The 16,583-nt window shown below is 38.9% G+C and overlaps 1 protein-coding gene across 1 annotated transcript in view; it reads left to right on the top strand.

The window, feature by feature from the left end:
• Positions 1-16,583, top strand: part of CSMD1 (CUB and Sushi multiple domains 1) — a 1,681,733-nt gene that overhangs the window by 1,304,252 nt on the left and 360,898 nt on the right. The window contains exons 20-21 of the mRNA XM_088021297.1: positions 2,365-2,552; positions 10,708-10,896. Coding sequence (XP_087877423.1) covers positions 2,365-2,552; positions 10,708-10,896 — 377 coding nt within the window. The remainder of the gene's footprint in view (positions 1-2,364; positions 2,553-10,707; positions 10,897-16,583) is intronic.

Raw genomic sequence — 16,583 nt, 5'->3', positions numbered from 1 at the left:
TGTTTTAAGCTTAATCTCTGAGCAACATAAGCTTTCTCTAACAAGGAACTTCTTCTTGACTAAAAGAGTTTGGGTTTTAATATTCAGGATATTACAGTGTCTCAAGGTGTATGAACATTGTTATATTATTTTGTTTGTTTTCCACTAATTTTCTATTAATTATAATATAGACAGGAAGATTTTTAGTGGGAGTTGCATTATCATTTAGCATTATTTGTATTTGAAATTGTTCATCTTATTGTGTCTACTAACATAATAACCTCCAGTAGGATCATCTCTCAGAATAAAATAAAAATTTTGGCTTATGTATCCAATATGCTGCAGAATGGATCCTTGCATATAAACTTAATCATTGAGAAAAAAAATTAACTCTATAATATTCAGTAAATTAAGTTGGGTTCCTTATTAATTTTCATTACTTTCTGGTATTGAGAGGGAGAAGAGCAAAGCACTTCCTGATTCCTGGCATCACATCGAATGTAAATCATTTAGTAAAAATTGTGACTTTACATCCTGGTCTGGTACAAGTTATTAGCACTCTATTTTCAGTTGCCTGAACAAAGAGACATATAATTTTTCTCCATCTTGTCTTTGCAAGATTGTGGAACTGTATTATTTTGCTGAATTCCATTTACAAGAGCCAGTATTTCTGATATTCTCAGGCATTTGTGATTATTACACTACTCTTTAAAGGTTTATGTCTCCAGCAGAGGGCTGACATCCTAATAAAAGCATGTGTTTGTAAATAGGACTTTAAAAGTCCCTACTGATGTTATTGTTATACAAAGTGCATCAGGTTGCCCAATAATGGAAAAGGATTGGAGTTCTCTCTCCAAGGCTGCCCCAGACTCTCCCAGCTGTTGGAAAGAGCACTCTCTCTGTCCTAGCTGTTGTTCCAGAAAGAAGAGGTGAAGACTGTGGCACAAATTTTTCAAATGAGATTTATTTCATGCTTTATCCAAACCTCTTGAATTTAAATTCAGATCACTGAGAAACCACAGGGTCCTTAGAGGACACTTTAGAAACTGAAAGAGGAAGCTACCCCATTGGACCTAGTCATGGGAAATGGCAAGTGTTTCCAGTTCTCTATGGAAGATCGGGGCCACAGGGCCATCCTAAGTTAGTTGCAAGAATAGGGCATCATCGTCCTCCATTTGCTCCAAGGGAGTGTATGTGATTCAGTGAGAATCAGGGCAGAGCCCGATGCTTTCAGCATCTTTTGTTGCAGTTCCACGCCATGAAGCCAGGAGAGCCTGCACTCGCCCTCGCTCTTCCTCTCCATCAGCATTATTTGATGCAGAGGATGGGGGATAATAACACAGGCTTCCACAGAAGTCTTAGTCTGAAGGTTGCTGAGTGAATCAGAGGCTCACAAGGCGTAAGCTGCTCCCTGAGAGCACAGCCGGACACTTGGAAACCGGGTTAGCTCTTTGAGGACGAGATGGGCCCATTTAGAAAATTATCTCAGTGCCTGGAATGGTGTCTTCATTGCTTCAAAGAGGACCCAAGTGGCTGTGACTGTATATAAATATAACATCAGGCCAGATTCTCTGGAAGCATAATGTCCTTCTCAAAGAAAAGTTAAGCACTTTTTGGAAGCTGTTCAAATCATTAAAGCAGCATTTCGTTTCTGAAGCAGCAATGTGCTAAATCATCTTCTAGTGTCCAGAAAGAGTTAATGCAGCTTAAAAAGGCACAGGATTTTTTTTTCCTGAAAAGTATTTGAAGTATTGCCATGTATTTTGAATTATTCTGCTCCTTTAGGAGATCATATCTTTTCATGTGCACATTTCAAGGTATCCATAATCAAGCTCAACAGGGGATCATGAAACACAGTTTGAAAATGCATAATGATTGTGCACTAATTGGTGTTTTTTTAATTTAGTGGTCTTTTTCTTTCTTTTCTTCCTTCCTTCCTTCCTTCCTTCCTTTCTTTCTTTCTTTCTTTCTTTCTTTCTTTCTTTCTTTCTTTCTTTCTTTCTTTCTTTCTTTCTTTTTCTTTCTTTTTTTTCCTTCATTCCTTCCTTCGTTCATTCCTTCCTTCTTTCTTTTCTTCATCTCTCCAAAAACTAACCTGGTTCACAGTATTTTTATTTTAGAGCGAAAGACTGCAGTCTTTTGTGCTTGGGATGTTACCTGACTGAGTATTCTCTAAGAGGGAAAGGTTTAGGCTGTACCTTTTCTTCTAGAAAAACTGATGCTTCAATATCATATGTGCCTGGGTGTTTTTTTAAGTTTGTAAAATTCTAAATCTTTTATTTATAGTGATACACATCAGTTCAAAATTAATGAATTGAAGATATTTGGGGAATGTATATAAGTTAATGCAGCTTTGCTTTTCTGACTGGATACAAATCTCCACAGATTTCAGACAGAAGTCAACTATGACACTCTGGAGGTCCGAGACGGGCCAGCCAACTCATCCCCGCTGATCGGAGAGTACCATGGCACACAAGCTCCCCAGTTCCTGATCAGCACAGGGCATTTCATGTACCTGCTGTTCAGCACCGACAATAGCCGCTCCAGCGTGGGCTTCCTCATTCACTACGAGAGTAAGTCAGAGGGCACACTGGCCACCACCAGCCTGCATCCAGACACATGTCGGGTCCCGAGTACACTCCTGATGCTCACTGCCTCTGTCTGCATTGGCCATAATAAGCACTTTCTCTTATTAATAAGAGAGCATCTTGTGGGTTTTTACTTTAAAACTCCAAAAAAATATTTATTCATTTATTATAAAATTAAATAATTAAATAGTGTGTTCATTCACCGTATGATGTAATGGTAAACTTCTACCATGAGAAATAGAGCTCCTGGCCAGAGACGCTGTTGCTACAATTATATTTCCTGAACAGTGGCTTAGGGGAATTCTTTGCTGGAAAAATGTGGGTACGACCATCGTGGTTCTTTTTTGAAAGATTATTTATTTATTTATTTGACAGAGAGAGACAGCAAGAGAGGGAACACAAGCAGGGGGAGTGGGAAAGGGAGAAGCAGGCTTCCCATGGCACAGGGAGCCCGATGGAGGGCTCGATCCCAGGACCCTGGGATCATGACCTGCTCCAAAGGCAGATGCTTAATGACTGAGCCACCCAGGCGCCCCGCCATCATGGTTCTTTTCTGTTGGTTGGTTCACTTGAGCACGTGTCCCTGGGGAAAGAACATGGAATGCAGACCAGAGAGGAGTTAAAACACAGCTGAACCTCATGAAATGACATGTGACTATTGCTGTGAACAAGTGTGAACAAGGATTAAAATGATTATTAGAAACAATTAAAAACAGTTGCTAAAATACGACCATGCAGAGTATCTTGCCCAATGTGAAACGCTCCCGTTTCTGTTTCCATACATACAAATTTGTCATAACCTTAGCTTCTGAAATGAGAAGGTCAGGTCATTACAGTATTTTATAGTAATATGTCAGCAGCTATAGTTCTGCAATACAGCTGAGGGGGTTCACCCTGGGAATACATGTTTAACATCAGCCAATTAAAACAAACAAACCCAGGGCGCCTGGGTTGGCTCAGTGTATGAAGCGTCTGCCTTTGGCTCAGGTCATGATCTCAGGGTCCTGGGGTAGATCCCCCCCACCCCACCCTGCTCAGCGGGGAGGCTGCCTCTCCCTCTCCCTCTGCCCCTCCTCCCTGCTTTGACTCTCTTGCTCTCTCTCAAATAAATAAATTAATTAAATCTTTAAACAAACAAGCAAACATTATTCCCTCTGTTTGAAAATGCCTCACTTTCAGAGTAACGTGAAGAAGATGGATGAATGCAGGCTAGCACAGGATTTAAAGGAACAAAACCCTGTTTTTCAAGATTTTTATGGTTGTTCTTTTCCACAGTCTTATCCCAAAACAAACAAAATGAAGTTTCAGTGTTATTTAAAAACATATAAGTATATATATTTACATAAACCCACACATATAATTTTACAAATGCTCATGAATGGGGTCATATCTAACATGTTGGATGTTTAATCATAGTTTTTTTTTTCTTGCCTTCCTGTCCAAACATCACCCCCTTGCTACTCATGTGCAAACCCCACCCAACAACTCAGATTAATAACCTGTTATGTATATTTCTCTGTTTCCCTTGCTCATGTATGGAATTACATGCAAACATGTACATGCATATACACATGATAAAAAATAAGTCACATTACACTTGTTTGGATAGCAAGAAAATTGACTATTCATGATTTAATGATTAATTTCAAATTTAATTCAGTTAGTTTCACTTCATATACATGCAACATTTGTTTCAAAGTAATGTATTTTTTAAACTCGATATACAATTTAAGAACCAGAGAGTTTCATGTTTCATTCCTTTTTAACGTCCCTTCAAGTCATTACTTTTCTTTGGAGTAGAGATATGTGCACATTACAACCATTGGATTTGCAAATCTCCTAAGCACTGATGACCAAAGGGCTATACTCTCTCCAATGCACCCCGGTTTCTTAAGTCGGGAGCTCCTTGGCCTTTGAACACCCAGTTGGATGATGCTTAAGAGAATAAATATTTTCCGGCCCTAAAAAATACTAGAACAGAGTTTCCCATTCTTCCCTTTCCTCTCCCTCATTTGTGTAGCCATAGGTTATTTTGCCTATTTTTTCTAGTATCCTTTAAAAAAATGTGTCCTAAAACCTATATGCAGGTCGTAGAAACTGATTGCATTTATTCACCTAACTGGTTTAAATAAATGCGTTATTCTCCCTCATTCTTTCTGGGCTTCAAAGAATGGTAGAAAGTCAGGTCACAAGTTCCTATTTAGCTTGTCATCCTTACTAATAGAATATCATATGCAGATAACTATAACAATATTTTTTCTAATCTTACTTGGATGATTACATGACGTTTCAGGATTCTTTTCATTTCTCCTATGTGTGACAGTAGAGCTGAGCCTTAGAAAGACATGCGTCCATAGCCTGTAATGAGTTCTCGGACAATAGTGCTCCTTGCCTTTATTTTTTGTTCAGGGTATCAGTCAAAGAAGATGAAAGCCATCACTAAGCTGGTGCATCTGCATTTGCAGAGTGATAATTGTGTGGGTGTCAGACATTTCTGATCCCTTGGGGTCTAGATTCCCTCCCCCCTCCTACTTGAAAGGAAGAACTGAGAGCTAACTCTGTAGTCACAAAAGAGGGCAGAACCGTCGCTGGTGGTGAAGATGGGTAAGGTCCCCATAGCATCTAACTGCCCAGCCTCTCAGGAGGGACACGGGTCTAAACACCCATGCTGACTTTTGCATTGGGAACTCCTAGTGGTCCTTCCAGAAGGCCCCAAGCATTTTTATGAATTCCTCTGAAGGAAAGTATCGAAAGTACATTAGGAAAATATTACCTGGAAGGACATCACCCTGAAGCTTGATTTGTCATCACCTCAATTCATTTATCAGTTATTATGTATTTGAGGAGAAACAAGGAAATGCGCAAAAGCAGGGGCGATGCAGAATATGGCATTCTTGTAGAAATGAGTCCAGAAAGGCTGGTGCTTATTGGCTGGCCTTACGGGTAACCATTACCTGCCGGCTTGAAAGCGGAGTGGATGCCAGAACACCAGCTCAGATGTTCCGTGTAGCTGCTGCCATGGGTGGATGGAGACCTAAGTACTTCTGGAAAACCCTGGCACCAACTTAGAGGGTCATCCTTGTCTAGAAAGCACGCTGAAGGGGCAGTTTTCCTCAAATGTTACGGTGCCTTAGCACTCACCCGGGAATCCTGGTAAAGTGCAGCCTCCTAAGTTCACCTTCCAGCTACAGGGACTCAGTACGCCTGTGCTGAAGGCCAGAAGTCTTGGATTTTTGTCAGGTCCTCAAGGGGGTGGCGTGGTGGTGGCAGTGGGCGCCTGGCCCAGCCCAGGCAGGCCAGGACAGGTGCCGGCCTGACCCACGAGTTCCAGGTGGAGGGAGAGTCTGTGGGCAGGTGGGTGGGGAGGAGGTGCTGGGGGGCACTCATGGAATATAGAAGAATAAAGAGCAGAGAGAAACGGGAAGAGGAGAAGAACACAAAAAAGACACACATTACCAGCCCCGTTAAAATGTTGACCATTTCTAGTATTCTTTGAAGAAATCTGTCCCGATTGGAAGCCCTAGAAAACAATTGGGAATGCTCATCCAATGCATCTTTAAAAAGGGGTTGTCCATGACCCAAATGACTTCTATCACAGTCCTTATGCCATTTGAAAATAATAATATAGCTCATCCCCCTTTCATGTCTTGTCATAAATGTTTGATGCTGTAAACCTTCCTTGCTTTAAAAATAATTCTTTTAACGACACCACTTCATGCCCAAATGGGCACACGAAAATCTACTTTACAAACATAAAGCATTGCAGAAATAGCCACACTCTCTTCAAGATTGACTTCTTTCTGCTGTGGTGCTATAAGGTAACGGGAGCTACTATAAACAGCATTATTTTGACTCTTTTTGAATTGTAAGGCTGAAGGGCCGAAGTCATTTTTTCAAGGTTTTCCTCAGAGCATACCTAGAATTGTAATTCTGTTCTGTGTGCTGAGTCTTAAATCCTCGATCTTATAAATACAGTGTCCAATTACAGTCTGCCCTTTTATCACTTTTCTCTTCATAAGGGATGTGATACAGTTCCTTTATATAATAGTCATTGTATTATCCCCCCAGAATAATTGCTTGCTCGCTCTGTTTGTTTGTAGTGCTTTGAACCACCACTTTAAAAAAATCACAACTTTGTAGGGAACTTGAAAATAAATGGATGTCTCAAGTATATGGATGTCTTCCATTTAATTTTAGAGCATTTTTGGGAAATGTTTTCAAAGGTATCTTAAAAACATTTCGAGAAATAGGCAAGAGTCACTGCATGTAATTGTCTATATCCTACTGTGCAATTCATACACGGTGCAATTTTAAAAAAGTTGTGAGACGAAGAAGTATGTTTTCTGGGATGTGTGTGTGTGTGTGTGTGTGTGTGTGCGCACATGCAGATTAGTTTCTGATATTAATGCCATTTCTTGAGATCAAACAGAAAAACTGGTCAAGATGTAATGGCTATAGATGCCACGCAGTTGGAAAATCAGCCACGCTGCGGGCACGGGCACGCACACACACGTGATGGGGAGGGAGAAAGCAGGCCAAGGCTGAGCTGTGAATCTCAGTGAACAATTTAACATGACCAGTTTACTTAATTTCTTGTCTTATTTCCTCCTCTGTAAAATGGGGCTGTAACTGCTATTTCAAACCCTTTCGAAGCCTGCGGAAAGTGGCCACCCTTGGGAGATAAAAGATATTCAGAATTTCCATCCCCTTCCTGGGACTAGAACTTGTATTAAAACAGGTAGTTAAGCAGAACTTTACTTCTATCAAATGTACATGAATATAATCTGCACATGGATGGCTTCAAAATCATCAACCTCTTTTATTCACGGAGAGCAAATTTATTCAATCATTTATTTGACAGGCCAAAGGACAAGGTGCGGATTTATATCACCTATGTCAAAAATGCATAGTCACATTAAGTTCCAAGGAAAAAACGGTTGGGAATGAATTGGCACGTATTCAAAGCTTCAACAAAATCCGCCGATGCCAGTTCTTCTTTGTATGAAGGCTCACCACAAGAAGCAGAAAATGCTCGAAACAATGCTTTGAAGCACTCTCCCTTCAAAGTACTTTGTACTTTTCCTTCAAAGTAAATTGGCCACCTGTCCTCACAGGACACTTTGGTTCATTTTAAAGGTCTGACCCTAGTGAGCCACGTCACCTACTTTGCCCTGCACTCTTCCTGCTGCCATCTTGTTTTAAAATCCCTTCATATGGTGTGTTTCGGGTGAATTGGTCATCAATCTATTATAATCCTACCACTCAACAGTTATCCTCACATGTACTATCCATTCAAATATATTTTAATGCAAAGGAGTATAATAACCACACATTTTACAACATAATATTTCTGTCCATTATTTTGTAAAAATGTATGAATGAATGAATGAATGAATGAATGATGGAATAATGTTATGACTTCAACATAGTATTTATTTTTTAGTTCAGTTTTACATGTAAGGATTTCTATGTTTACATTTGTATGCTTTGGTTTCTTCTTATGTTTTTCTCTTTTTTTCTTACAAATTTTATGTGGGAAAAAGTTTACTTACAATTTATCAATATTATTATGAATATTATTCATTAATATATTGTTCTCACACCATCTAAAATAACAACTTCTGTTCTGTTTGCTACAGTGAGTATACTGTTGTTCAGTGATCATTGGAAACCACTGGACAAGGTGGAATAATATAGTTAACTGGTTTGTCAGGGATCTGGGGACCACTCCATTTCTTAGGCAAAGATCCTTTTTTTTTTTTTTTAAAGATTTTATTTGTTTATTTGAGAGAGAGAGAATGAGAGATAGAGAGCACGAGAGGGAAGAGGGTCAGAGGGAGAAGCAGACTCCCCGCCGAGCAGGGAGCCCGATGCGGGACTCGATCCCAGGACTCCAGGATCATGACCTGAGCCGAAGGCAGTCGCTTAACCAACTGAGCCACCCAGGCGCCCAGGCAAAGATCCTTTTGAGGGAATTCTTGTGTTCATCTATCAGCCAGTATCATGTACCCATTTTATATGGGGCATATACTACATATAATCTCTGAGGTGTTATGGAAGAGGTCATAAACATTACCTTAGAATATAAATGTGTGTGTAGTGGGAGAGAAAGAGAGAAAGAAAGAGAGCAGAACAGAGTGGGTGATGGGTTTGTGGGCAAATGATAGCCACCTTGCTTTTGGCAGAACCGTATCTCATGCAGGAAAGGAAAGCATGCGTGCATTTGCTGCCATACTTTGCAAGAAGTCATGACAGTTATATCCTGCTGTTTAGGCAGTAGACACATATTAGTTTTTAGGAAATTAGTTAGAATGTTTAAGAAAAAGTTCTTGGAAAAAATGGTGCTATATACATTTATATATTTTTTACTCTGCTTTTTCTCTTCATTGTTTTATTTTTTCCTCTTGGAAATCTTCACTATGATCATCTTCCATTTTGTGCCCATTATAACCAAACTCTGAGGTTAAGCACACAGATTTGCAAAGGGCAAAATCTGCTTATTTTGCCAATTCTCAACCAACTGCAAGTTCAGGGTGTTCTCTAAATGATCCTCAGTTCTGATAATTTGATAGAAGAATTTAGCACCTACTGAAAGCTGTTATACTCACAGTCACATTCATTACAGGAAAGGATCCAAATTAGACCAGGCAGAGGAAAAGACACATAGGGTGTTATCTGGAAAGGGGGTTCCTACCTGCAGTTTCTGCTTGTCTTCTCGCCTTGGAGTCATGAATGGTGTCACCTCCTCCCAGCCACGATATGTGACAATATGCACAGTCCTGCCAACCTGGGAAGCTCACTGGAGCATCCACATCCAAAGATTTTGTTAGTGTGTCATTACAGAGGCATCATTAATTGAATCATGGGCCACGTGGTTGAACTCCGGCTGAGCTGCCCCTTCCTTGTAGGGTAGCCTTAAGTCCTGTTGGCCTGGGAGTACACCATGAACTAAATAAAGACACCCCCAACACTCAAGAAATTCCAAGGATTTACAGGCGACCTCTTAGGAGCTAGACTTCTCTTGGAAAGCACATCCCGTGCTACTCATTTTTTCAGTGGTGGCTCAGCTGTCCTCCTTGTGATCTGATGCCTATGGAATCACATTTTGCTATATGAATGAAGAAATATTATCACTTATTGTTTATTTTTAAAAAGTCACCCCTTAGTTGTATATCATGTATTTGATTTAATGAGAGAGGCTGTAAGGTAAGGTACATCACTCCAACTTTGGTAAAATCTATGCAATGATTGGAAATGTTATTCCAAAGATCATTAGGGGGGACTAAGCAGTCTGAATATTGTAATGATTTCAGATTTTTGACTAATAGCCCAAGTCATAATTGTTATGTTCTAAGCCTTGTTGAGAGAGTTGTGTATAGCCTATAGCAAAGTGTTTTTTTATTTCTTTGAATGCATAACCATCACAGTGACATCTTCCCTTACTCCCATTTTCCTTATTTGTTCAAATATATATTCTAAAAATAAAGAGAAATTTCAGAGATGGAGAAAAGAAACTCTTATAATGACATAATCATAATCACTTGACTTTTTATAGCATTTTACTGTTTAGCATCTTTTAGCATGGGCTAATTGTAGCCCATCTCAAAAGTGGCTGACTTAAGTGCAAATTTGAAAAATGCACGGATGTATGGAATGCAATTTTAGAAAATCAAATCCAGTGTGGTTTTAATTTGCATTATATGTGTATGGACTTGGGTGCCTGTGTGCATGTCTATGAAAGTTGAAGTGTGACGACTGCCAGAATCTAACTGGAACATAAACTATAATAAGAAGGGGGAGTGGAGGGCCAGAGTTAGAAAACAGGACAATACGGACTTCATTTAGTACAGTTCCCTGGTTTTCAAATGAAGAGAAGTAAAATTCAGACATCAAGAGATCATTCAAGGCTGTACTACTTATATGTCATCTGGTAAATAGTTAAAAACGTATCTCTCTACACAGAAAAACAGGGTCAAATATATGAAAATGTATTTTTTTTACATTTAAGGATTATTGGATTCACTTGAATACCTTTCCAGGTCTGATAATGTCTCAGAATATTTTATATGTCTATGGAACAAACTTTTTTCTAGAAACCAGCAGAGTTCCATATGCAATGCGTTTTTTTCTGTGTGTGCAGGTGTGACCCTGGAGTCGGACTCCTGCCTCGACCCCGGGATCCCTGTGAATGGGCATCGGCACGGCAGTAATTTTGGTATCAGATCCACAGTGACGTTCAGCTGCAATCCAGGATATACACTCAGTGATGACGAGCCCCTGGTCTGTGAGAGGAACCACCAGTGGAACCATGCGTTGCCCAGCTGTGATGGTAGGTGGAGGTCAAAGAAGCAGGAAATCAGAAAGAAATGTAGAGATGTGGAAATATTTAAATTGTTTGGGTGGTAGGTGTGGTATTTTACGGGGCAGTATGACATGAAAAGCTGTACACCTTAAGAAGTATTTCCGTTTAACGCTTGAAGTTTACCTAGCACGTGTCTCCTATGAGGTAGAGCATTTGTTTAGAATGCAACATAAGCAATTACGGGCCGGCCTTCAACTTTGTCCCCAAACACTGAAACTTACAGAGCTTAGTTGCCACGTACTCTGCCACGTGGCATTTGTTGAAAATAGCATGTGAAACAGGGGAGTGAGTATGTATGCCGTACATCGTCAGACCTGGCTTTCCTCTGGACCAGGTCCAAGCATCCAACAATCGTCTGGGGTCAGCACTCTCCTTGGGAGCTCCCACCTCTTGGGGACCCTTTCTCCAGGAGGACTGGGAAGTATTCTCTCAGAAGATACCCAAGTGGTTTCTTGGTTGTACCAGCCACTCCCCCTGCCCTGCACAGATCTGCTCTTGGAAGTCTCATAGCAAATAATAATGTGAATGATCACACTGTATTGCTCAACCTGATGCTCTGAGGTGTATAGCTACAATAACCAGGTAACACAAGTATGTTGCTTTGATCATTTGCAAGCAAAGTAAGGGATTTGGCCTCTGGCCATGAATATAACCACATTATAACACTGTTTCTATGAAGAAACCAACATATTTTCCCCGTAACACTTTTTCAACAATGTTATAATGTGGTTGTATGCATGGCTTACAGAGAACCATAAAATAAGTGAATTTATCAACAGAAATCATTACACTTAATAGCAAACTATTACAAAAAGTCCCTTGAAAGTCAAGAACAGAACAACTTTCTCAGTATTGGAAATGTTGCTTTATGTTATCCAGAAGATCCTAACTCATCCAATAATTTAAGAAAATGGTATAAATTATAAATATTATAAAGAGAAGACAGTCATATTTGGCAGTAAGTACTAGTAGAAGACTGCATTCAGGAAAAACATAAATCAGTGGATTTCCACAAAGGATACAACATATTAGAAGTATAATATCTGTATTAAAACTTTCAGGAGCATATCTAACAGGAGATATGAAGGCTTATCTTTTTTTTTAAGGCTTATCTTAAAAGAATTTAGAAGTTAACGGTAGGATACAAAAGAATAACCTAATAAGTGGGAATACTTAGTACATTTCTAGATGGTAGAGATGAAATTTAAATATACAAATTTTCTACAGAGTTTTAATTTCAATAAAATCTAAAAATAATTTGGATTTTTAATAGAAATTTATAAACATGTTCGAAATTGACCTGAAAGAGTAGAGCCTCCAAGTGGAAATATATATTTTTAAGAATGATAAGAGAATGATAAGAAAGGACTCTCTCTGGGATCAAAGTATCCCAAAAATCACCTTTAATTAAAATAATATGAAGTCGGTGCAAAAATACTCAGATAGATTAGTGATACAGTACAGGTATTCTAGTAACAAATCTATGCCTGTATAGGAACTTAATTTGTTGAAGTTATTACAAGTCCTTGAGGAGGGATGACTTAGTTCATAAATGATGTTGGTCAACATGAATATCTAAACACAACTAATGAAAAATATTGACAGTTTTCACTATATACAAATTAAAAGTTCTATTAAAAAAAAAGGTAAAGGAAAAGGGTCAGACTATAGAAAATAATTGCTCTGGCCAGGTAATGTGTGTGATTGTAAATCATGTTATCATACAAATGGATGGAAAGAAAACAGTGATACACATAAGACACCAGATCCATGGGGAAAACACATACACAGGCTGTTCACAGGAGGAGACAACAGGCCCATAAACACTTTAAAATATGTGCAAAAAAAAATATGTGCACTTCAATGCAGACTCCGGAAAATGCAAATAAAACACGATAATTTCTCCACCTGTTAGATTTGCAAAAAAGTAGAAAGTTCAATTTCTACATCGTTGTGGGATTACGGAGCTGCCTATTCATTCTACCCTATTGCTAGGAAGTTGAAATGATACACTCTTTTTGGAGGAAAGACATAGCAGTCACAGGCTAATGCATGTTGTATATGTGAGCATATACATGTGTGTAATTATAGACACATTAACAGGATATGCACAAAAGTGACTGAAAAAAGACATTCTAAAACTGTAACCCCAATGCTCTCATCTGGGGAGACTGGCAGGCTGTGGGGAGGGGGAAAGAGACTTTCAACTTCTATCTCTATGGGTTTTTTTGTTTTATGTTTATTTTTATTACCATGTTTTATTTTTGTAATTGGAACTCTAATAATGAAAAAAATACATAAAATTTACCCATGTGATTAATAAACAGTGTCAGAACTGAACTCATTAAACTTTTATAAAATCTGAGAATATCATAAATAGTACACAAAAATATTTCCTATATTTGTAAGGTTCTTTATTGGCAATAATTATAACAAGGACACAAAGTCTGATAAAGACCTAGCCCTTAAAGTACTTAGTTGTTATCCATGCATAACTGAACATCAATCAAAATATTTATTAAATCATTTAATCCAAAACTTGCAGCAGGTTAATCATACAAATAATTGTATTGGAATATTTACCTGATATGCGAACACATGACTTTATTGGGTGCCACTGTGCAAATTTAATATTTTTTATTTTTGACTAAAGCTAAAAATGGAATTTAGGAGTGGAGCATATATAAGCTCTGCTCTTGTTTACATTCTCATTTGGGGTGGCTCAGTTGAGCAATAGCTAACACGGGGTTTCTCGAGTCTCGAGATTTTTCAGGCAGAGCTGGAAAGATTGAAAAGTTGAGGTCTCTGATTGTGATTTAAACTCTGTGATGAAAGCACCTGGTTCATCATAGGAAAATACACAACAGTCGTCCAATTAACTAGACTCCTGATCTGGTAAAGAAAATGGAAGTATGCAAGTGAGAGAGACTTACCCTGACCCATCTGAGATCTGTAATTTTGATTTTAAATTGGATTCTTCTCAAGAGAGAACAATAATACTCTCCATGTACTCTTGATTTAACAGGGGTAACTTCCTTTGTTTAAATACTTTAGTATCTGGCCAAGGTTGTGTTTTCTCCTCTGTTGCAGACAACGTAGGCAGACTCACCTGTTCATTCTTTCCCTCTTCTTCCCCTCAAGCAAACCCATGCATGCAGTGGTTAGCCCCTTCTGTGTCCCTGCATATTTCATTGCCCAAATGCCCCCCTCCTCCAGGACCAGGATGCACTCAACATTCACCAGATTCTTCTGGAATCACACCAGGCCACTAGCATTATTAACTTTCTTAATGGGCTTTTCTCTTTATGTGCAGTTCAGTAAAGTTTAACTTTGATTTAATTTAAACTTATAATCCCACATAACCATAGGCACTCTGTCTTAACCCAAGCAAGCTGCTATAACAAAATACCATAGAGTAGGTGGCTAATAAACAACAGAAATTTATTTCTCACAGTTCTCGATGATGGGAGTCGAAGTTGGAGGGATAGCATGATGGAGTTGTTGTGAGGCCCATGTTCTAGGCTGCAGAGGGCTCTGTCATTTCATGGTGCAAGGGGCAAGGACACTCTGTGGGGCTGCTTTTATAAAAGCAAGACTCAGCCCTCACGACCTGCTCACATCTCAAAGACCTGCTTCCTAAAACAATCACCTTGGGCCTCAGAGATTCAACATGAGTTTTAGGGGAATGCAAACATTCAGACCACAGCATATATATCCACATATGCTTAATCATTCAATACAGTCTCCTCTGTAGAGGAGGCATCTAGGTAGAGGAAAGGGACACACTCCTGGACCAGGTAGACATGGTGGCACATTCTGCCAATTCCCAGAGGTTTGGTGAACGAGAGTGAATGGAAAATGAACAAAATGATCCATAGGAAATTATCTAGGAGACATGAAGTGAGGACAGACAGAGAAGGGTTCCTACTACTTTGCAAATAACTGACATGCTGTAGAAATGACAGTCTATATTTGACATTTTCCATAGAAAGTAAAGCACGTGAGATTTATGCATTTTATCTCCTTTATTTTCTCCCCACTTAAATGCATGTAAATTTGAAATTTAACCCTTCTAAAGGAATTTGTAACAGAAGCTATCTGCTTTGCTTTGGCTTCACTGGAAACTATTTCAGATAATAATAAATTTATGATAAAAGGCTATTAATAGACCTGCAAACATTGGGAGATTTTAGAGTTTGATAGAAGAGTTTAGTCAGTCATGCTTGATTGTTTTCATTTAACCATAAGAATTGTTCTTGTTGTATTTTCAAATATTAAGCAATCTCTTAAACCCCCTGGGTTTTTATTGTGACAAATGATACATCAATATGATATTTAAACATTTAAAAATTCATAGCTATGGGAATGGAAGAAGAAATAAGAATCAATTATAATATTTTATATCACCATGAAAAAAAGAGAAACTCTATCTGTATCTCTCACATCTCCATAGCATTGCTTCATTTTTATTATTTATGCCTTAGCATACTAAAGTTTTAAAGAAATAATGTGAACATTTGAGTAAATTGTTCCCTTATTTTTTTGGTGAAAGACAAGTGCAAGAAAAATCCTGGAAAAATTTCTTCATTCAATAAATATCTGTAAACTGTTGACTCTTTCCACCAGCATACTTTGGAAAACTACTGTCTTTTGTAGCCACACAGTCAAGAAATTTGTAATCTATTAGCATAGAGAAAGGAAAGACTTATTTTTTAAATCACCCGATAAAATAAGTTTTTATTAGGCACAGGAAAATTGTTTGAGAATAAAGAGATGGAAAGGATCATAGCTACAATTTGGAATCTTGAAAAGTCTTGGAAGGCAGGTGTGGAGATGCATCTTTAAGGATAAGTTTGAGAGGAAGGGTTGGAAGTAGGGAATAGTGGGAGTCCAGGCATGGATGTGTAAAAGGGCTGGAGGATTTGGGGGGCAGGGAATCATTTTCTGTGGATGGATGGAAGATCCAAGGTCGTTCAGAGGTCTTTCATGCTAGTCCTATGAGCATGGACCTGGTTCCATTGGCGAGCTTCCAAACTGGAGGGTGCCGTATCCCCAAAGTGGGGCTCGAGCTTTCTGTGAGGAAAAGCTGAGGATGATGGCAGGGCTTGGAACACATCCTGTGCTTCAGTTGAGCAGCTCTAAATTATTCCTCCTTTTATTGGTAGGGTTTCCTTGTAAAACTTCTTTTGGGGAAAAATTCTAGTTTAAATGGATGAATGAAGGAATAAAATCAGTAACTCTTTAGGACATAGAGAGTCCATGGATAATTGGAAATAGAATACCACCCCATTAGGTTTTTGCCTTAAATAGAATTTTTTTAGCACTTCCAAGGAAACAAGGAAAGTGGGGAAAAACAAAAGACAAACAAATCAGGCAGGATTCTGTGGGCTCCCGCTGTTCATCTCTTTATGGAAGAGGCAGGAGAACAGGAGCTGAGGCACGGATCAGACAAGAGAGAAACGCACCGCTTTCAGGAAGAACGACAGGTAAGAAACAGGTGCCTTCATGAAGACAGGTCTGTTGTAAAAAGGTTACGTTGGGAGAGCCTTAGCAAGCAGTGGGAAATTCAGCTGCGCCTTGAGAAGGAAGCCAGTGATTCCCGTGTGGATTTGAGATCTGTCGGGTTTGTCATTAGAGCTGGTGCTGTGGAAACA

This window comes from Eumetopias jubatus, unplaced genomic scaffold (assembly GCF_037043125.1).
Source record: "Eumetopias jubatus isolate StellerSeaLion01/CBP00866 unplaced genomic scaffold, mEumJub1_p1.0 scaffold_2, whole genome shotgun sequence".
Lineage (NCBI taxonomy): Eukaryota > Metazoa > Chordata > Mammalia > Carnivora > Otariidae > Eumetopias > Eumetopias jubatus.
Note: the sequence above shows the minus strand (reverse complement) of the source record. Positions and strands in the feature narration are given on the sequence as shown.